At 46.7% G+C, this 23,737-nt stretch overlaps 1 protein-coding gene across 1 annotated transcript in view; it reads right to left on the reverse strand.

The window, feature by feature from the left end:
• LOC130312927 (hydroperoxide isomerase ALOXE3-like) overlaps positions 1 to 23,737 on the reverse strand; it is an 82,229-nt gene that overhangs the window by 55,426 nt on the left and 3,066 nt on the right. The window contains exons 2-4 of the mRNA XM_056552620.1: positions 17,383 to 17,587; positions 9,383 to 9,464; positions 7,984 to 8,106 (exon numbers count right to left, since the gene is read on the reverse strand). Of these exons, the coding sequence (XP_056408595.1) occupies positions 7,984 to 8,106; positions 9,383 to 9,464; positions 17,383 to 17,587 (410 nt within the window). The remainder of the gene's footprint in view (positions 1 to 7,983; positions 8,107 to 9,382; positions 9,465 to 17,382; positions 17,588 to 23,737) is intronic.

Raw genomic sequence — 23,737 nt, forward strand, 5'->3', positions numbered from 1 at the left:
TGTCATCAGTGATCTACAGATACTCCTATAATGATGTCATCAGTGATCTACAGATACCACCATAATGATATCATTAGTGATCTACAGATACTACCATAATGATGTCACCAGTGATCTACAGATACTACCATAATGATGTCATCAGTGATCTACAGATACCACCATAAAGATGTCATCAGTGATCTACAGATACTACCACAATGATGTCACCAGTGATCTACAGATACTACCATAATGATGTCATCAGTGATCTACAGATACCTTTATAATGATGTCATCAGTGATCTACAAATAATACCATAATGATGTCATCAGTGATCTACAGATACCACCATAATGGTATCATCAGTGATCTACAGATACCACCATAATGATATCATCAGTGATCTACAGATACTACCATAATGATGTCACCAGTGATCTACAGATACAACCATAATGATGTCATCAGTGATCTACAGATACCTCCATAATGATGTCATCAGTGATCTACAGATACCTCCATAATGATGTCATCAGTGATCTACAGATGCTACCATAATGATTTCACCAGTGATCTACAGATACTACCAGAATGATGTCATCAGTGATCTACAAATACTACCATAATGATGTCATCAGTGATCTACAGATACTACCATAATGATGTCATCAGTGATCTACAGATACCTCCATAATGATGTCATCAGTGATCTACAGATACCACCATAATGATGTCATCAGTGATCTACAGATACTACCATAATGATGTCATCAGTGATCTACAGATACTACCATAATGATGACATCAGTGATCTACAGATACTACCATAATGATGTCATCAGTGATCTACAGATACTACCATAATGATGTCATCAGTGATCTACAGATACTACCATAATGATGTCATAAGCGATCTACAGATACTCCTATAATGATGTCATCAGTGATCTACAGATACTACCATAATGATATCATCAGTGATCTACAGATACCTCCATAATGATATCATCAGTGATCTACAGATACCTCCATAATGATGTCATCAGTGATCTACAGATACTACCATAATGATGTCATCAGTGACCTACAGATACTACCATAATGATGTCATCAGTGATCTACAGATACTACCATAATGATGTCATCAGTGACCTACAGATACTACCATAATGATGTCATCAGTGATCTACAGATACCACCATAATGATGTCATCAGTGATCTACAGATACCACCATAATGATGTCATCAGTGATCTACAGATACTACCATAATGATGTCATCAGTGATCTACAGATACTACCATAATGATGTCACCAGTGATCTACAGATACTACCATAATAATGTTAGCAGTGATCTATAGATACCTCCATAATGATGTCATCAGTGATCTACAGATACTACCATAATGATGTAATCAGTGATCTACAGATACCTCCATAATGATGTCATCAGTGATCTACAGATACCACCATAATGATGTCATCAGTGATCTACAGATACCACCATAATGATATCATCAGTGATCTACAGATACCACCATAATGATATCATCAGTGATCTACAGATACTACCATAATGATGTCACCAGTGATCTACAGATACCACCATAAAGATGTCATCAGTGATCTACAGATACTACCACAATGATGTCACCAGTGATCTACAGATACTACCATAATGATGTCATCAGTGATCTACAGATACTACCATAATGATATCATCAGTGATCTACAGATACCACCATAATGATATCACCAGTGATCTACAGATACCTCCATAATGATGTCATCAGTGATCTACAGATACTACCATAATGATTTCACCAGTGATCTACAGATACTACCAGAATGATGTCATCAGTGATCTACAGATACTACCATAATGATGTCATCAGTGATCTACAGATACCTCCATAATGATGTCATCAGTGATCTACAGATACTACCATAATGATGTCATCAGTGATCTACAGATACCTCCATAATGATGTCATCAGTGATCTACAGATACCACCATAATGATGTCATCAGTGATCTACAGATACCACCATAATGATGTCATCAGTGATCTACAGATACTACCATAATGATGTCATCAGTGATCTACAGATACCACCATAATGATGTCATCAGTGATCTACAGATACTACCATAATGATGTCATCAGTGATCTACAGATACTACCATAATAATGTTAGCAGTGATCTACAGATACTACCATAATGATGTCATCAGTGATCTACAGATACCTCCATAATGATGTCATCAGTGATCTACAGAAACCACCATAATGATGTCATCAGTGATCTACAGATACCACCATAATGATATCATCAGTGATCTACAGATACCACCATAATGATGTCATCAGTGATCTACAGATACTACCATAATGATGTCATCAGTGATCTACAGATACTCCTATAATGATGTCATCAGTGATCTACAGATACCACCATAATGATATCATTAGTGATCTACAGATACTACCATAATGATGTCACCAGTGATCTACAGATACCACCATAAAGATGTCATCAGTGATCTACAGATACTACCATAATGATGTCATCAGTGATCTACAGATACCACCATAAAGATGTCATCAGTGATCTACAGATACTACCACAATGATGTCACCAGTGATCTACAGATACCACCATAATGATGTCACCAGTGATCTACAGATACCTTTATAATGATGTCATCAGTGATCTACAGATAATACCATAATGGTATCATCAGTGATCTACAGATACCACCATAATGGTATCATCAGTGATCTACAGATACTACCATAATGATGTCATCAGTGATCTACAGATACTACCATAATGATGTCATCAGTGATCTACAGATACCACCATGATGATGTCATCAGTGATCTACAGATACTACCATAATGATGTCACCAGTGATCTACAGATACCACCATAATGATATCACCAGTGATCTACAGATACCTCCATAATGATGTCATCAGTGATCTACAGATACTACCATAATGATTTCACCAGTGATCTACAGATACTACCAGAATGATGTCATCAGTGATCTACAGATACTACCATAATGATGTCATCAGTGATCTACAGATACTACCATAATGATGACATCAGTGATCTACAGATACTACCATAATGATGTCATCAGTGATCTACAGATACCTCCATAATGATGTCATCAGTGATCTACAGATACCACCATAATGATGTCATCAGTGATCTACAGATACTACCATAATGATGTCATCAGTGATCTACAGATACCACCATAATGATGTCATCAGTGATCTACAGATACTACCATAATGATGTCATCAGTGATCTACAGATACTACCATAATGATGTCATCAGTGATCTACAGATACTACCATAATGATGTCATCAGTGATCTACAGATACTACCATAATGATGTCATAAGCGATCTACAGAGACTCCTATAATGATGTCATCAGTGATCTACAGATACCTCCATAATGATATCATCAGTGATCTACAGATACCACCATAATGATATCATCAGGGATCTACAGATACTACCATAATGATGTCAGCAGTGATCTACAGATAATACCATAATGATGTCACCAGTGATCTACAGATACCACCATAATGATGTCATCAGTGATCTACAGATACCACCATAATGATGTCAGCAGTGATCTACAGATACCACCACAATAATGTCACCAGTGATCTACAGATACTACCATAATGATGTCACCAGTGATCTACAGATAATACCATAATGATGTCACCAGTGATCTACAGATACCACCATAATGATGTCATCAGTGAACTACAGATACCACCATAATGATGTCAGCAGTGATCTACAGATACCACCATAATGATGTCATCAGTGATCTACAGATACCACCATAAGGATGTCATCAGTAATCTACAGATACTACCATAATGATGTCTTCAGTGTTCTACAGATACCACCATAATGATGTCATCAGTGATCTACAGATACCACCATAATGATATCATCAGTGATCTACAGATACTACCATAATGATGTCTTCAGTGTTCTACAGATACCACCATAATGATGTCATCAGTGATCTACAGATACCACCATAATGATGTCATCAGTGATCTACAGATACTACCATAATGATGACATCAGTGATCTACAGATACTACCATAATAATATCACCAGTGATCTACAGATACCTCCATAATGATGTCATCAGTGATCTACAGATACTACCATAATGATGTCACTAGTCATCTACAGATACCACCATAATGATGTCATCAGTGATCTACAGATACTACAATAATTATGTCACCAGTGACCTACAGATACCACCATAATGATAACATCAGTGATCTACAGATACTACCATAATGATGTCATCAGTGATCTACAGATACTACGATAATGATGTCACCAGTGATCTACAGATACTACCATAATGATGTCACCAGTGATCTACAGATACTCCTATAATGATGACATCAGTGATCTACAGATAATACCATAATGATGTAATCAGTGATCTACAGATACCACCATAATGATGTCACCAGTGATCTACAGATACCACCATAATGATGTCAACAGTGATCTACAGATACTACGATAATGATGTCACCAGTGATCTACAGATACTATCATAATGATGTCACCAGTGATCTACAGATACTCCTATAATGATGACATCAGTGATCTACAGATAATACCATAATGATGTCATCAGTGATCTACAGATACCACCATAAGGATGTCAACAGTGATCTACAGATACTACCATAATGATGTCATCAGTGATCTACAGATACCACCATAATGATGTCATTAGCGATCTACAGATACTACAATAATGATGTCATCAGTGATCTACAGATACCACCATAATGATGTCAACAGTGATCTACAGATACTACCATAATGATGTCATCAGTGATCTACAGATACTACCATAATGATGTCATCAGTGATCTACAGATACTACCATAATGTTGACATCAGTGATCTACAGATACTACCATAATGATGTCATCAGTGATCTACAGATACCTCCATAATGATGTCATCAGTGATTTACAGATACCACTATAATGATATCATCAGTGATCTACAGATACCACCATAATGATGTCATCAGTGATCTACAGATAATACCATAATGATGTCACCAGTGATCTACAGATACCACCATAATGATATCACCAGTGATCTACAGATACTACCATAATGATGTCATCAGTGATCTACAGATACTACCATAATGATGTCATCAGTGATCTACAGATACTACCATAATGATGTCACTAGTGATCTACAGATACCACCATAATGATGTCATCAGTGATCTACAGATACTACCACAATGATGTCACCAGTGATCTACAGATACTACCATAATGATGTCATCAGTGATCTACAGATACCTCCATAATGATGTCATCAGTGATCTACAGATACTCCTATAATGATGTCATCAGTGATTTACAGATACTACCATAATGATATCATCAGTGATCTACAGATACTACCATAATGATGTCATCAGTGATCTACAGATAATACCATAATGATGTCACCAGTGATCTACAGATACCACCATAATGATATCACCAGTGATCTACAGATACTACCATAATGATGTCATCAGTGATCTACAGATAATACCATAATGATGTCACCAGTGATCTACAGATACCACCATAATGATATCACCAGTGATCTACAGATACTACCATAATGATGTCATCAGTGATCTACAGATACTACCATAATGATGTCATCAGTGATCTACAGATACTACCATAATGATGTCACTAGTGATCTACAGATACCACCATAATGATGTCATCAGTGATCTACAGATACTACCATAATGATGTCACTAGTGATCTACAGATACCACCATAAGGATGTCATCAGTGATCTACAGATACCACCATAATGATGTCATCAGTGATCTACAGATACTACCATAATGATGTCATCAGTGATCTACAGATACTACCATAATGATGTCAGCAGTGATCTACAGATACCACCATAATGATGTCAGCAGTGATCTACAGATAATACCATAATGATGTCACCAGTGATCTACAGATACCACCATAATGATGTCATCAGTGATCTACAGATACTACCATAATGATGTCATCAGTGACCTACAGATACTACCATAATGATGTCATCAGTGATCTACAGATACTACCATAATGATGTCATCAGTGATCTACAGATACCACCATAATGATGTCATCAGTGATCTACAGATACCACCATAATGATGTCATCAGTGATCTACAGATACCACCATAATGATGTCATCAGTGATCTACAGATACTACCATAATGATGTCACCAGTGATCTACAGATACCACCATAATGATATCATCAGTGATCTACAGATACCACCATAATGATGTCATCAGTGTTCTACAGATACCACCATAATGATGTCATCAGTGATCTACAGATACTACCATAATGATGTCATCAGTGACCTACAGATACCACCATAATGATATCATCAGTGATCTACAGATACTACCATAATGATGTCACCAGTGATCTACAGATACCACCATAATGATATCATCAGTGATCTACAGATACTACCATAATGATGTAATCAGTGATCTACAGATACCACCATAATGATGTCATCAGTGATCTACAGATACTACCATAATGATGACATCAGTGATCTACAGATACTACCATAATGATATCATCAGTGATCTACAGATACTACCATAATGATGTCATCAGTGATCTACAGATACTACCATAATAATGTTAGCAGTGATCTACAGATACCACCATAATGATGTCATCAGTGATCTACAGATACCACCATAATGATATCATCAGTGATCTACAGATACTACCATAATGATGTAATCAGTGATCTACAGATACTACCATAATGATATCATCAGTGATCTACAGATACTACCATAATGATGTCATCAGTGATCTACAGATACTACCATAATGATATCATCAGTGATCTACAGATACCACCATAATGATGTCATCAGTGATCTACAGATACCACCATAATGATGTCATCAGTGATCTACAGATACCACCATAATGATATCACCAGTGATCTACAGATACCACCATAATGATGTAATCAATGATCTACAGATACCACCATAATGATGTCATCAGTGATCTACAGATACTACCATAATGATGTCACCAATGATCTACAGATACTACCATAATGATGTCATCAATGATCTACAGATACTACCATAATGATGTCATCAGTGATCTACAGATACTACCATAATGAAGTCATCAATGATCCGGCTCCATAACCTCATTGTATACATATCCTGTCTGTTCCTCCATAGCCACCTCTGGATGTCCCTGGTCCTCACACTGGTTGTCCCTGGTCCTCACACTGGATGTCCCTTTTCCTCACACTGGATGTCCCTGGTCCTCACACTGAATGTCCCTGGTCCTCACACTGGATGTCCCTGGTCCTCACACTGGATGTCCCTTGTCCTCAAACTTGATGTCCCTGGTCCTCACACTGGATGTCCCTGGTCCTCACACTGGATGTCCCCGGTCCTCACACTGTATGTTCCTGGTCCTCACACTGTATGTCCCTGGTCCTTACACTGTATGTCCCTGGTCCTCACACTGGATGTCCCTGGTCCTTACACTGTATGTCCCTGGTCCTCACACTGGATGTCCCTGGTCCTCACACTGTATGCCCCTGGCCCTCACACTGGATGTCCCTGGTCCTCACATTGGATGTCCTTGGCCCTCACACTGGATGTCCCTGGTCCTCACATTGGATGTCCCTGGCCCTCACACTGGATGTCCCTGTTCCTCACACTGAATGTCCCTGGTCCTCACACTGTATGCCCCTGGCCCTCACACTGGATGTCCCTGTTCCTCACACTGAATGTCCCCGGTCCTCACACTGGATGTCCCTGGTCCTCCCACTTGGTGACTACACATCCAATAGACATGATATTATTGGCTACCTACGTGAGGAGTGCCATGTAGCTGAAGCCGCCCCTTTTCATGAAAGAAAACTGATCGTTGACGGGCAGGTCTATGACGCTCTCCACATCCATACAGTGAGGGGCCCCATCCGAGAAAAGCTTCCACCTGAAAAACAAAAACACACTTGTTTCTCCATCCTTATGGTAATATTGATGGACCCTGGGGGGCACATTGTTCCCAGAAGTGGTTTTGTGCTGGGGGTGAACTGCATGTGGGCTACACTTGCCCCTGTAAAATATTTAATTGTAATGTTTTGTCCTATTTATATGGTCTTGTGATCTGCTCTATAGTAGCTGTGGTGCCAATATGAATGGACACCACTAGATGGCTCTGCAGCACAATCGACTATATGTAGAGGCTGTGAGCAGGAAGAAGTCATGGTGTGGTGGAGACCACAGCTTGGGAGACTGTGAAGCTTAGTCAGGAGACTGTAGGCCCCAGAACCTGGCAAGGGTATGCAGTGGGTGCAGATAGACTGACCCATTGTGTAGAAAACGGGCCCAGAAGTATTCCAGAGAGGGTGCCAGTAGACTGTGGTAAGGCCAACTCTATGCCCAAGTAGCTGCCATGTCCCTGGGAGGACAGAGCTTTATGGGGTCCAAAGCCAGATAATGGACAATTGGCTCCATTGTGAGAGGTTGAAGCCCAACAGCCTGATGGACTCTAGAGAGAGACTGATGTGGGATCAGTGGCGAAATATCCTCTGCTGGTAGAAAACAAGAGGTGGACTGGACAGTGTGAACTGTGGACTAGAGGTTTGCTAACCGGGACCGGGCTCTGGGAAAAGTATTAAGTGTTGTTGGGGAAGGTCTTGGTCACGTTTTCTGACCAGCGTGCCTCTAGCTGTTGCCAAACTACAACTCCTAGCATGCCTGCACTATCTATGCCCTGCTCCAACTTCCTGTCATCCATCCTGGTCGGTCTGTACTAGAGATGGAATTCCCCTAACAACAGGCAGTGGATCTTAGATTGCAGGGAAGTGATCTGCTGCCTACATTTGCCTCCTGGCATGCTGGGAGTTGTAGTTTTCCATCAGCTAAAGGCACGCTGGTTAGGAAACACTGTTCTGCACTATTTATGCCCTTCCCCAACTTCCTGTGATCGGTCCTGGTCTGTCTGTAGTAGAGATTGAATTCCCCTAACAACAGTGAATCCCAGAATTCAGGATAGTAAACTGTTTACTTTTGCTGTCCTGGCATGCTGGGAGTTGTAGTTTTGCAACAGCTGGAGGCACCCTGGTTGGGAAACACTGATCTAGTTTCGGGGGGGAGGGGGGGATTGGGATGCAACTCAGCAAATAACACCTAGGGCGGACCGTAGTTGCACTTGGACCCATAATCTGACATAAGGTCCCATCGAGTAGAGAATACCAGCCAGTTACCCGTGGGTTTTATTTCTTTTCTTCAGTTCCGTTTCTCGTTGTCGTTGTAAAACGGGGTGAAGATTCTGGGCTGATATCATGGCTGGAAAAAAAAGTCAGAAATGTAACATTATAGAACAAAATATAATAACATTTGATATCTATATATATCATACAATGACATCAAATAATTCGTTCTAATTATCTTTATTATCATAATAAGGCCCTCGGTTGATTATATACACCGGGACATCAATTCGATACCAAGGCATCCATAACCCATAGGCTCCTACATTTTTAACCAACATATACCAAATGGTCTGACTACTGTAATAGGCCACAGTACCCGCCAGTAGCACCACGTCCTGCCACTATAGCAAAAGGGCTGAATGTAAAAAATCTTTGGCCAACAGGAATCAGAGGATGTCCGACCATCAGTGAGAGGCCAACATGAGCTTTGGGCATGGGCACTTTAATGTGGGAGAACTGTGGGTCTACAACCATGAGGGTGACTTTCCCATTGCAGAGGAGGCGAGGGCCTGAGGTCAAAGTGTGTGGCATGAAACCTGTGGAGACACTATGGCATGGGTGCCCTGGTATACTTATAGGACCAGAGAATGGACTTTCAATGTAGGGTCTCCGAAACCTCAATAGTAGTACCGTAGTGTCAAAGGTCACAAAAGCAAAACCCCAATCACCGAAGAGTTGGCCAATGATCCTCAGGAATGTTGGTTAACTCTTTGGTGATTGAGGACCCAAGAAAGACAAGAGCTGTCATCTGGGTATCACTGAGCAGATAGTGGTCTGTAAGTCTAGTGGTCTGGGTGGTCTATCTGCGGAGGAGACCTCTGTACAGCCTGACCCTCAATACATTGTCAGCTCTGGGCCGGAAGCCTGGGTGAGAGCTAAGAGGGCATCGGGTGATGCTGGACTCAGTGGATGTGTAAGAGTTGGGGTTGGACGCCACGTCACAAAATCCAGAAGAACCTTGTAGGAGCCGGAGATCCATAATTCTGCTGATCGTGCAGGAACAAGGAAAGAAGAGGGGGGGGGGGGGGGGGATTTGTCTTCACAATTAGATTTTTAATAGAAAACAGTTTCTGTAGCTCATATGAGATCTGTAACCATGAAGTATCTGTGCCTTATATGAGATCTGTAACCATGAAGTATCTGTGCCTTATATGAGATCTGTAACCATGAAGTATCTGTGCCTTATATGAGATCTGTAACCATGAAGTATCTATGCCTTATATGAGATCTGTAACCATGAAGTATCTGTGCCTTATATGAGATCTGTAACCATGAAGTATCTGTGCCTTATATCAGATCTGTAACCATGAAGTATCTGTGCCTTATATGAGATCTGTAACCATGAAGTATCTGTGCCTTATATGAGATCTGTAACCATGAAGTATCTGTGCCTTATATCAGATCTGTAACCATGAAGTATCTGTGCCTTTTATCAGATCTGTAACCATGAAGTATCTGTGCCTTATATGAGATCTGTAACCATGAAGTATCTGTGCCTTATATGAGAGCTGTAACCATGAAGTATCTGTGCCTTATATCAGATCTGTAACCAGGAAGTATCTGTGCCTTATATCAGATCTGTAACCATTAAGCTTCTATATCGTATATCAGATCTGTAACCATGAAGTATCTGTGCCTTATATCAGATCTGTAACCATTAAGCTTCTATATCTTATATGAGATCTGTAACCATGAAGTATCTGTGCCTTATATCAGACCTGTAACCATGAAGTATCTGTGCCTTATATGAGATCTGTAACCATGAAGTATCTGTGCCTTATATGAGATCTGTAACCATGAAGTATCTGTGCCTTATATCAGATCTGTAACCATGAAGTATCTGTGCCTTATATGAGATCTGTAACCATGAAGTATCTGTGCCTTATATCAGATCTGTAACCATGAAGTATCTGTGCCTTATGTGAGATCTGTAACCATGAAGTATCTGTGCCTTATGTGAGATCTGTAACCATGAAGTATCTGTGCCTTATATGAGATCTGTAACCATGAAGTATCTGTGCCTTATATCAGATCTGTAACCATGAAGTATCTGTGCCTTATATGAGATCTGTAACCATGAAGTATCTGTGCCTTATATGAGATCTGTAACCATGAAGTATCTGTGCCTTATATGAGATCTGTAACCATGAAGTATCTGTGCCTTATATGAGATCTGTAACCAGGAAGTATCTGTGCCTTATATCAGATCTGTAACCATGAAGTATCTGTGCCTTATATGAGATCTGTAACCATGAAGTATCTGTGCCTTATATGAGATCTGTAACCATGAAGTATCTGTGCCTTATATCAGATCTGTAACCATGAAGTATATGTGCCTTATATGAGATCTGTAACCATGAAGTATCTGTGCCTTATATGAGATCTGTAACCAGGAAGTATCTGTGCCTTATATGAGATCTGTAACCATGAAGTATCTGTGCCTTATGTGAGATCTGTAACCATGAAGTATCTGTGCCTTATATCAGATCTGTAACCAGGAAGTATCTGTGCCTTATATGAGATCTGTAACCATGAAGTATCTGTGCCTTATATGAGATCTGTAACCATGAAGTATCTGTGCCTTATATGAGATCTGTAACCATGAAGTATCTGTGCCTTATATGAGATCTGTAACCATGAAGTATCTGTGCCTTATATGAGATCTGTAACCAGGAAGTATCTGTGCCTTATATCAGATCTGTAACCATGAAGTATCTGTGCCTTATATGAGATCTGTAACCATGAAGTATCTGTGCCTTATATCAGATCTGTAACCAGGAAGTATCTGTGCCTTATATCAGATCTGTAACCATTAAGCTTCTATATCTTATATCAGATCTGTAACCATGAAGTATCTGTGCCTTATATGAGATCTGTAACCATGAAGTATCTGTGCCTTATATCAGATCTGTAACCATGAAGTATCTGTGCCTTATGTGAGATCTGTAACCATGAAGTATCTGTGCCTTATATCAGATCTGTAACCATGAAGTATCTGTGCCTTATATGAGATCTGTAACCATGAAGTATCTGTGCCTTATATGAGATCTGTAACCAGGAAGTATCTGTGCCTTATATCAGATCTGTAACCATGAAGTATCTGTGCCTTATATGAGATCTGTAACCATGAAGTATCTGTGCCTTATGTGAGATCTGTAACCATGAAGTATCTGTGCCTTATATCAGATCTCTAACCATGAAGTATCTGTGCCTTATGTGAGATCTGTAACCATGACCTCTGCTGTCCATTTTAGGAACTGTCCAGAGCAGCATATGTTTGCTATGGGGATTTTCTTCTACTCTGGACAGTTCCTAAAATGGACAGCAGAGGTCAGCAGAGAGCACTGTGGTCATAACATCAGAGGAAATGCATTTCTTCTTTGGATTTCTCTTTAGTATACAGTCCCTAAAAAGTACTGGAAGGATTAAGATTTTTTAATAGAAGTGATTTACAAATCTGTTTACCTTTCTGGCACCAGTTCATTTAGAGGAAAATAAAGTTTTCCACGGGAGTACCCCTTTAAGATGTTTTCACACCTTTTGTGAAGGGAAAGTGCAGTTCCTGTTTAGTTCCATGTTGCCTGTAATTGTTTCTTTAAGGGGGACCCTGACCCCCATTACAGCCGCTCTTCTCCCTTTTTGCTTCCAGTGTTGGACAGAAACGTTCTCTGATTATGAAGAAACCATCTAATTTACCTTCAGATTCTACAGGTTTTGCTCCAGTTTTGTCTCATTCTGTCGTTCTGGAGTGTGGCCTGATGACTGTGGTGAGTGTGGCCTGATGACTGGGGTGAGTGTGGCCTGATGACTGGGGTGAGTGTGGCCTGATGACTGGGGTGAGTGTGGCCTGATGACTGGGTGAGTGTGGCCTGATGACTAGGGTGAGTGTGGCCTGATGACTGGGGTGAGTGTGGCCTGATGACTGGGGTGAGTGTGGCCTGATGACTGGGGTGAGTGTGGCCTGATGACTGGGGTGAGTGTGGCCTGATGACTAGGGTGAGTGTGGCCTGATGACTGGGGTGACTGTGGCCTGATGACTGGGGTGAGTGTGGCCTGATGACTGTGGTGAGTGTGGCCTGATGACTGGGGTGAGTGTGGCCTGATGACTAGGGTGAGTGTGGCCTGATGACTGGGTGAGTGTGGCCTGATGACTAGGGTGAGTGTGGCCTGATGACTGTGGTGAGTGTGGCCTGATGACTGGGGTGAGTGTGGCCTGATGACTGGGGTGAGTGTGGCCTGATGACTGGGGTGAGTGTGGCCTGATGACTGGGTGAGTGTGGCCTGATGACTAGGGTGAGTGTGGCCTGATGACTGGGGTGAGTGTGGCCTGATGACTGGGGTGAGTGTGGCCTGATGACTGGGGTGAGTGTGGCCTGATGACTGGGGTGAGTGTGGCCTGATGACTAGGGTGAGTGTGGCCTGATGACTGGGGTGACTTTGGCCTGATGACTGGGGTGAGTGTGGCCTGATGACTGTGGTGAGTGTGGCCTGATGACTGGGGTGAGTGTGGCCTGATGACTAGGGTGAGTGTGGCCTGATGACTGGGTGAGTGTGGCCTGATGACTAGGGTGAGTGTGGCCTGATGACTGGGGTGAGTGTGGCCTGATGACTGGGGTGAGTGTGGCCTGATGACTGGGGTGAGTGTGGCCTGATGACTAGGGTGAGTGTGGCCTGATGACTGGCGTGAGTGTGGCCTGATGACTGGGGTGAGTGTGGCCTGATGACTAGGGTGAGTGTGGCCTGATGACTGTGGTGAGTGTGGCCTGATGACTGGGGTGAGTGTGGCCTGATGACTAGGGTGAGTGTGGCCTGATGACTGGGTGAGTGTGGCCTGATGACTAGGGTGAGTGTGGCCTGATGGCTGGGGTGAGTGTGGCCTGATGACTGGGGTGAGTGTGGCCTGATGACTGGGGTGAGTGTGGCCTGATGACTAGGGTGAGTGTGGCCTGATGACTGGCGTGAGTGTGGCCTGATGACTGGGGTGAGTGTGGCCTGATGACTAGGGTGAGTGTGGCCTGATGACTGGGGTGAGTGTGGCCTGATGACTGGGGTGAGTGTGGCCTGATGACTGAAGTGAGTGTGGCCTGATGACTGGGTGAGTGTGGCCTGATTACTGGGGTGAGTGTGGCCTGATAACTGGGGTGAGTGTGGCCTGATGACTGGGGTGAGTGTGGCCTGATGACTGGGGTGAGTGTGGCCTGATGACTGTGGTGAGTGTGACCTGATGACTGTGGTGAGTGTGACCTGATGACTGTGGTGAGGGTGACATGATGACTGTGGTGAGTGTGAACTGGTGACTGCGGTGAGTGTGGCCTGATGACTGGGGTGAGTGTGGCCTGATGACTGGGGTGAGTGTGGCCTGATTACTGGGGTGAGTGTGGCCTGATGACTGGGGTGAGTGTGGCCTGATGACTGGGGTGAGTGTGGCCTGATGACTGTGGTGAGTGTGGCCTGATGACTGTGGTGAGTGTGACCTGGTGACTGTGGTGAGGGTGACATGATGACTGTGGTGAGTGTGACCTGGTGACTGCGGTGAGTGTGACCTGGTGACTGTAGTGAGTGTGACCTGGTGACTGTAGTGAGTGTGACCTGGTGACTGTGGTGAGTGTGGCCTGGTGACTGTGGTGAGTGTGGCCTGGTGGCTGTGGTGAGTGTGACCTGGTGACTGTGGTGAGTGTGACCTGGTGACTGTGGTGAGTGTGGTTTGGTGGCTGTGGTGAGTGTGGCCTGATGACTGTGGTGAGTGTGGCCTGGTGACTGTGGTGAGTGTGGTTTGGTGGCTGTGCTGAGTGTGACCTGGTGACTGTGGTGAGTGTGGCCTGGTGACTGTGGTGAGTGTGGCCTGGTGACTGTGGTGAGTGTGGTTTGGTGGCTGTGGTGAGTGTGGCCTGATGACTGTGGTGAGTGTGGCCTGGTGACTGTGGTGAGTGTGACCTGGTGACTGTGGTGAGTGTGGTTTGGTGGCTGTGGTGAGTGTGGCCTGATGACTGTGGTGAGTGTGGCCTGGGGACTGTGGTGAGTGTGGCCTGGTGACTGTGGTGAGTGTGGCCTGGTGACTGTGGTGAGTGTGGTTTGGTGGCTGTGGTGAGTGTGACCTGGTGACTGTGGTGAGTGTGACCTGATGACTGTGGTGAGTGTGGCCTGATGACTGTGGTGAGTGTGGCCTGATGACTGTGGTGAGTGTGGCCTGATGACTGTGGTGAGTGTGGCCTGATGACTGTGGTGAGTGTGGCCTGGTGACTGTGGTGAGTGTGGCCTGGTGACTGTGGTGAGTATGGCCTGGTGGCTGTGGTGAGTGTGGTTTGGTGGCTGTGGTGAGTGTGACCTGGTGACTGTGGTGAGTGTGGTTTGGTGGCTGTGGTGAGTGTGGCCTGGTGACTGTGGTGAGTGTGGCCTGGTGACTGTGGTGAGTGTGGTTTGGTGGCTGTGGTGAGTGTGACCTGGTGACTGTGGTGAGTGTGACCTGATGACTGTGGTGAGTGTGGCCTGATGACTGTGGTGAGTGTGTCCTGATGACTGTGGTGAGTGTGGCCTGATGACTGTGGTGAGTGTGGCCTGGTGACTGTGGTGAGTGTGGCCTGGTGACTGTGGTGAGTATGGCCTGGTGGCTGTGGTGAGTGTGGTTTGGTGGCTGTGGTGAGTGTGACCTGGTGACTGTGGTGAGTGTGGTTTGGTGGCTGTGGTGAGTGTGGCCTGGTGACTGTGGTGAGTGTGGCCTGGTGACTGTGGTGAGTGTGGCCTGGTGACTGTGGTGAGTGTGACCTGGTGACTGTGGTGAGTGTGGCCTGATGACTGTGGTGAGTGTGGCCTGATGACTGTGGTGAGTGTGGCCTGGTGACTGTGGTGAGTGTGGCCTGGTGACTGTGGTGAGTGTGGTTTGGTGGCTGTGGTGAGTGTGACCTGGTGACTGTGGTGAGTGTGGTTTGGTGGCTGTGGTGAGTGTGGTTTGGTGAGTGTGGCCTGATGACTGTGGTGAGTGTGGTTTGGTGGCTGTGGTGAGTGTGACCTGGTGACTGTGGTGAGTGTGGTTTGGTGGCTGTGGTGAGTGTGACCTGATGACTGTGGTGAGTGTGACCTGGTGACTATGGTGAGTGTGACCTGGTGGATGTGGTGAGTGTGGTTTGGTGGCTGTGGTGAGTGTGACCTGATGACTGTGGTGAGTGTGACCTGGTGACTATGGTGAGTGTGACCTGGTGGATGTGGTGAGTGTGGTTTGGTGGCTGTGGTGAGTGTGGCCTGATGACTGTGGTGAGTGTGACCTGATGACTGTGGTGAGTGTGGTTTGGTGGCTGTGGTGAGTGTGACCTGATGACTGTGGTGAGTGTGACCTGGTGACTATGGTGAGTGTGACCTGGTGGATGTGGTGAGTGTGATTTGGTGGCTGTGGTGAGTGTAACCTGATGACTGTGGTGAGTGTGACCTGATGACTGTGGTGAGTGTGGTTTGGTGACTGGTGAGTGTGGCCTGATGACTGTGGTGAGTGTGACCTGGTGACTGTGATGAGTGTGGTTTAGAGCCCGGTCCCTGCAGCTTGGAGCCCAGAGTCTAGAGCCCGGACCCTGCAGCTTGGAGCCCAGAGCCTAGAGCCCGGTCCCTGCAGCTTGGAGCCCAGAGTCTAGAGCCCGGACCCTGCAGCTTGGAGCCCAGAGCCTAGAGCCCGGTCCCTGCAGCTTGGAGCCCAGAGCCTAGAGCCCGGACCCTGCAGCTTGTAGCCCAGAGTCTAGAGCCCGGTCCCTGCAGCTTGTAGCCCAGAGCCTAGATCCAGCATTATTCCCAGAGCTACAGTACCGGGCACAGCCACAATCATATGTATGGCGCTGTATCTGGATTGAGTGAAGAAAAATGATGACTTGTCTACTAGATGGAGATGACCACACCATGGCCCATAAGGGCATTACCTTAGATACATCTCCAGGATAAGGTGGTGTGCGGGGGCCATAATTGTGGGGCCCCAGGCCTCTTATCAGAAGACAATGATAGAAGACACAAACCTTTTCCTTCTGGGATCTCCACCGTGGTCACCCCAGAGATCCAGTGATACAGGGGGAACTGGTAGAGTCGCCCCTCAGGGGAGGTGACAGTGACGTTCAGACAGTACCAGGCATCCTCAGTGTAGAACAGGTAGGCATCCTTGTAGATCCGAACCAGCAGGAGATCCCCCAGGTCTGTATCCGTGGTAACATCAAAGTATGAGACCTGGAGAGCAAGAGGATGAGGGATGAGAGAGGGGACACAGGAGAGGCCCATAATTATGAGGAGCCAACCATAATGAGAGGCCCGTCATCATGAGGAGCCAACCATAATGAGAGGCCCGCCATCACGAAGAGCCAAGCATAACGAGAGGCCTGTAATCATGAGGAGCCAACCATAATGAGAGGCACGCCATCATGAGGAGCAAACCATAATGAGAGGCCTGCCATCATGAGGAGCCAACCATAATGAGAGGCACGCCATCATGAGGAGCAAACCATAATGAGAGGCCTGCCATCATGAGGAGCCAACCATAATGAGAGGCCCACCATCACGAAGAGCCAAGCATAACGAGAGGCCTGTAATCATGAGGAGCCAACCATAATGAGAGGCACGCCATCATGAGGAGCAAACCATAATGAGAGGCCTGCCATCATGAGGAGCCAACCATAATGAGAGGCCCACCATCACGAAGAGCCAACCCTAATCAGAGGCCTGCCATCATGAGGAGCCAACCATAATGAGAGGCCCGCCATCATGAGGAGCCAACCATAATGAGAGGCCCGTCATCATGAGAAGCCAACCATAATGAGAGGCCCACAATCATGAAGAGCCAACCCTATTGAGAGGCCCACCATCATGAGGAGCCAAGCATAATGAGAGACCCGTCATCATGAGGAGCCAAGCATAAGGAGAGGCCCGTCATCATGAAGAGTCAAACATAATGAGAGGCCCGTCATCATGGGGAGTCAAACATAATGAGAGGCCCGTCATCATGAGGAGCCAACCATAATGAGAGGCCCGCCATCACGAAGAGCCAAGCATAACGAGAGGCCCGTAATCATGAGGAGCCAACCATAATGAGAGGCACGCCATCATGAGGAGCAAACCATAATGAGAGGCCTGCCATCATGAGGAGCCAACCATAATGAGAGGCCCACCATCACGAAGAGCCAACCCTAATCAGAGGCCTGCCATCATGAGGAGCCAACCATAATGAGAGGCCCGCCATCATGAGGAGCCAACCATAATGAGAGGCCCGTCATCATGAGAAGCCAACCATAATGAGAGGCCCACAATCATGAAGAGCCAACCCTATTGAGAGGCCCACCATCATGAGGAGCCAAGCATAATGAGAGACCCGTCATCATGAGGAGCCAAGCATAAGGAGAGGCCTGCCATCATGAGGAGCCAACCATAATGAGAGGCCTGCCATCATGAGGAGCCAACCATAATGAGAGGCCTGCCATCATGGGAAGCCAACTAAAATGAGAGGTCGGCCATCATGAGGAGCCAACCCTAATGAGAGGCCTGCCATCATGAGGAGCCAACCATAATGAGAGGCCTGCCATCATGAGGAGCCAACCATAATGAGAGGCCTGCCATCATGAGGAGCCAACTAAAATGAGAGGCCCGCCATCATGAGGAGCCAACACTAATGAGAGGCCCGCCATCATGAGGAGCCAACCCTAATGAGAGGCCCGCCATCATGAGGAGCCAACCATAATGACAGGCCCGCCATCATGAGGAGCACACCATAATGAGAGGCCCGCCATCATGAAAAGCCAACCATAATGAGAGGCCCGCCATCAAGAGGAGCCAACCATAATGAGAGGCCCGCCATCATGAAAAGCCAACCATAATGAGAGGCCCACCATCATGAGGAGCCAACTAAAATGAGAGGCCTGCCATCATGAGGAGCCAACCATAATGAGAGGCCCGCCATCATGAGGAGCACACCATAATGAGATTCCCGCCATCATGAAAAGCCAACCATAATGAGAGGCCCGCCATCAAAAGGAGCCAACCATAATGAGAGGCCCGCCATCATGAAAAGCCAACCATAATGAGAGGCCCACCATCAGGAGGAGCCAACTAAAATGAGAGGCCTGCCATCATGAAGAGCACACCATAAAGAGAGGCCCGCCATCATGAGGAGCCAACCATAATGAGAGGTCCACCATCATGAGGAGCCAACCATAATGAGAGGCCCACCATCATGAGGAGCCAACCATAATGAGAGGCCCGCCATCTTGAAAAGCCAACCATAATGAGAGCCCTGCCATCATGAGGAGCCAACTATAATGAGAGGCCCGCCATCATGAGGAGCCAACCATAATGAGAGGCCCACCATCATGAGGAGCCAACCATAATGAGAGGCCCACCATCAAGAGGAACACACCATAATGAGAGTCCGCCATCATGAGGAGCCAACCATAATGAGAGGCCCGCCATCATGAGGAGCCAACCATATTGAGAGGCCCACCATCACGAGGAGCCAACCATAATGAGAGGCCCGCCATCATGAGGAGCCAACTATAATGAGAGGCCCGCCATCACGAGGAGCCAATTATAATGAGAGGCCCGCCATCATGAGGAACACACCATAATGAGAGACCCGCCATCATGATGAGCCAAGCATAATGAGAGCTCTGCCATCATGAGGAGCCAACCATAAAGAGAGGCCTGCCATCACGAAGAACCAACCCTAATGAGAGGCCCGCCATCATGAGGAGCCAACCATAATGAGAGGCCCCCCATCATGAGGAGCCAACCATAATGAGAGGCCCGCCATCATGAGGAGCCAACCATAATGAGAGGCTGCAATCATGAGAAGCCAACCATAATGAGAGGCCTGCCATCACGAAGAGCCAACCCTAATGAGAGGCCCGCCATCATGAGGAGCCAACCATAATGAGAGGCCCACCATCATGAGGAGCCAACCTTAATGAGAGGCCCGCCATCATGAGGAGCCAACCATAATGAGAGGCTGCCATCATGAGGAGCCAACCATAATGAGAGGCCTCCATCATGAGGAGCCAACCATAATGAGAGGCCGCCATCATGAGGAGCCAACCATAATTAGAGGCCCGCCATCACGAGCAGCCAACCATAATGAGAGGCCCGCCATCATGAGAAGCTAACCATAATGAGAGGCCCGTCATCATGAGGAGCCAACCATAATGAGAGGCCCGCCATCACGAGGAGCCAACCATAATGAGAGGCCCGCCATCACGAGGAGCCAACCATAATGAGAGACCCGCCATCACGAGGAGCCAACCATAATGAGAGACCCGCCATCATGAGGAGCCAACCATAATGAGAGGCCCACCATCATGAGGAGCCAACCATAATGAGAGGCCGCCATCATGAGGAGCCAACCATAATGAGAGGCCCAGCATCATGAGGAGCCAACCATAATGAGAGGCCCACCAAAATGAGGAGCCAACCATAATGAGAGGCCCGCCATCACAAGGAGCCAACCATAATGAGAGGCCCGCCATCATGAGGAGCCAACCATATTGAGAGGCCCACCATCACGAGGAGCCAACCATAATGAGAGGCCCGCCATCATGAGGGGCCAACTATAATGAGAGGCCCGCCATCACGAGGAGCCAATCATAATGAGAGGCCCGCCATCATGAGGAACACACCATAATGAGAGACCCGCCATCATGATGAGCCAAGCATAATGAGAGCTCTGCCATCATGAGGAGCCAACCATAAAGAGAGGCCTGCCATCACGAAGAGCCAACCATAATGAGAGGCCCGCCATCATGAGGGGCCAACTATAATGAGAGGCCCGCCATCACGAGGAGCCAATCATAATGAGAGGCCCGCCATCATGAGGAACACACCATAATGAGAGACCCGCCATCATGATGAGCCAAGCATAATGAGAGCTCTGCCATCATGAGGAGCCAACCATAAAGAGAGGCCTGCCATCACGAAGAGCCAACCATAATGAGAGGCCCGCCATCATGAGGAGCCAACCATAATGAGAGGCCCACCATCATGAGGAGCCAACCATAATGAGAGGCCCGCCATCATGAGGAGCCAACCATAATGAGAGGCTGCCATCATGAGGAGCCAACCATAATGAGAGGCCTGCCATCACGAAGAGCCAACCATAATGAGAGGCCGCCATCACGAAGAGCCAACCCTATTGAGAGGCCCGCCATCATGAGGAGCCAACCATAATGAGAGGCCCACCATCATGAGGAGCCAACCATAATGAGAGGCCCGCCATCATGAGGAGCCAACCATAATGAGAGGCTGCCATCATGAGAAGCCAACCATAATGAGAGGCCGCCATCATGAGGAGCCAACCATAATGAGAGGCCCACCATCATGAGGAGCCAACCATAATGAGAGGCCGCCATCATGAGGAGCCAACCATAATGAGAGGCCCGCCATCACGAGGAGCCAACCATAATGAGAGACCCGCCATCACGAGGAGCCAACCATAATGAGAGACCCGCCATCATGAGGAGCCAACCATAATGAGAGGCCCACCATCATGAGGAGCCAACCATAATGAGAGGCCACCATCATGAAGAGCCAACCATAATGAGAGGCCCAGCATCATGAGGAGCCAACCATAATGAGAGGCCCACCAAAATGAGGAGCCAACCATAATGAGAGGCCCGCCATCACAAGGAGCCAACCATAATGAGAGGCCCGCCATCAAGAGGAACACACCATAATGAGAGGCCGCCATCATGAGGAGCCAACCATAATGAGAGGCCCGCCATCATGAGGAGCCAACCATATTGAGAGGCCCACCATCACGAGGAGCCAACCATAATGAGAGGCCCGCCATCATGAGGAGCCAACTATAATGAGAGGCCCGCCATCACGAGGAGCCAATCATAATGAGAGGCCCGCCATCATGAGGAACACACCATAATGAGAGACCCGCCATCATGATGAGCCAAGCATAATGAGAGCTCTGCCATCATGAGGAGCCAACCATAAAGAGAGGCCTGCCATCACGAAGAGCCAACCATAATGAGAGGCCCGCCATCATGAGGAGCCAACCATAATGAGAGGCCCACCATCATGAGGAGCCAACCATAATGAGAGGCCCGCCATCATGAGGAGCCAACCATAATGAGAGGCTGCCATCATGAGGAGCCAACCATAATGAGAGGCCGCCATCACGAAGAGCCAACCCTATTGAGAGGCCCGCCATCATGAGGAGCCAACCATAATGAGAGGCCCACCATCATGAGGAGCCAACCATAACGAGAGGCCCGCCATCATGAGGAGCCAACCATAATGAGAGGCTGCCATCATGAGGAGCCAACCATAATGAGAGGCCGCCATCATGAGGAGCCAACCATAATTAGAGGCCCGCCATCACGAGGAGCCAACCATAATGAGAGGCCCGCCATCATGAAGAGCCAATCATAATGAGAGGCCCGCCATCATGAGGAGCCAACCATAATGAGAGGCCCGCCATCACGAGGAGCCAACCATAATGAGAGGCCCGCCATCACGAGGAGCCAACCATAATGAGAGGCCCGCCATCACGAGGAGCCAACCATAATGAGAGGCCCGCCATCACGAGGAGCCAACCATAATGAGAGACCCGCCATCATGAGGAGCCAACCATAATGAGAGGCCCACCATCATGAGGAGCCAACCATAATGAGAGGCCGCCATCATGAGGAGCCAATCATAATGAGAGGCCCAGCATCATGAGGAGCCAACTAAAATGAGAGGCCTGCCATCATGAGGAGCCAACCATAATGAGAGGCCCGTCATCATGAGGAGCCAACCATAATGAGAGGCCCGCCATCACGAGGAGCCAACCATAATGAGAGGCCCGCCATCACGAGGAGCCAACCATAATGAGAGACCTGCCATCACGAGGAGCCAACCATAATGAGAGGCCCACCATCATGAGGAGCCAACCATAATGAGAGGCCGCCATCATGAGGAGCCAATCATAATTAGAGGCCCGCCATCACGAGGAGCCAACCATAATGAGAGGCCCGCCATCATGAAGAGCCAATCATAATGAGAGGCCCGCCATCATGAGGAGCCAACCATAATGAGAGGCCCGCCATCACGAGGAGCCAACCATAATGAGAGGCCCGCCATCACGAGGAGCCAACCATAATGAGAGGCCCGCCATCACGAGGAGCCAACCATAATGAGAGGCCCGCCATCACGAGGAGCCAACCATAATGAGAGACCCGCCATCATGAGGAGCCAACCATAATGAGAGGCCCACCATCATGAGGAGCCAACCATAATGAGAGGCCGCCATCATGAGGAGCCAATCATAATGAGAGGCCCAGCATCATGAGGAGCCAACTAAAATGAGAGGCCTGCCATCATGAGGAGCCAACCATAATGAGAGGCCCG

This window comes from Hyla sarda, unplaced genomic scaffold, assembly GCF_029499605.1.
Source record: "Hyla sarda isolate aHylSar1 unplaced genomic scaffold, aHylSar1.hap1 scaffold_174, whole genome shotgun sequence".
Lineage (NCBI taxonomy): Eukaryota > Metazoa > Chordata > Amphibia > Anura > Hylidae > Hyla > Hyla sarda.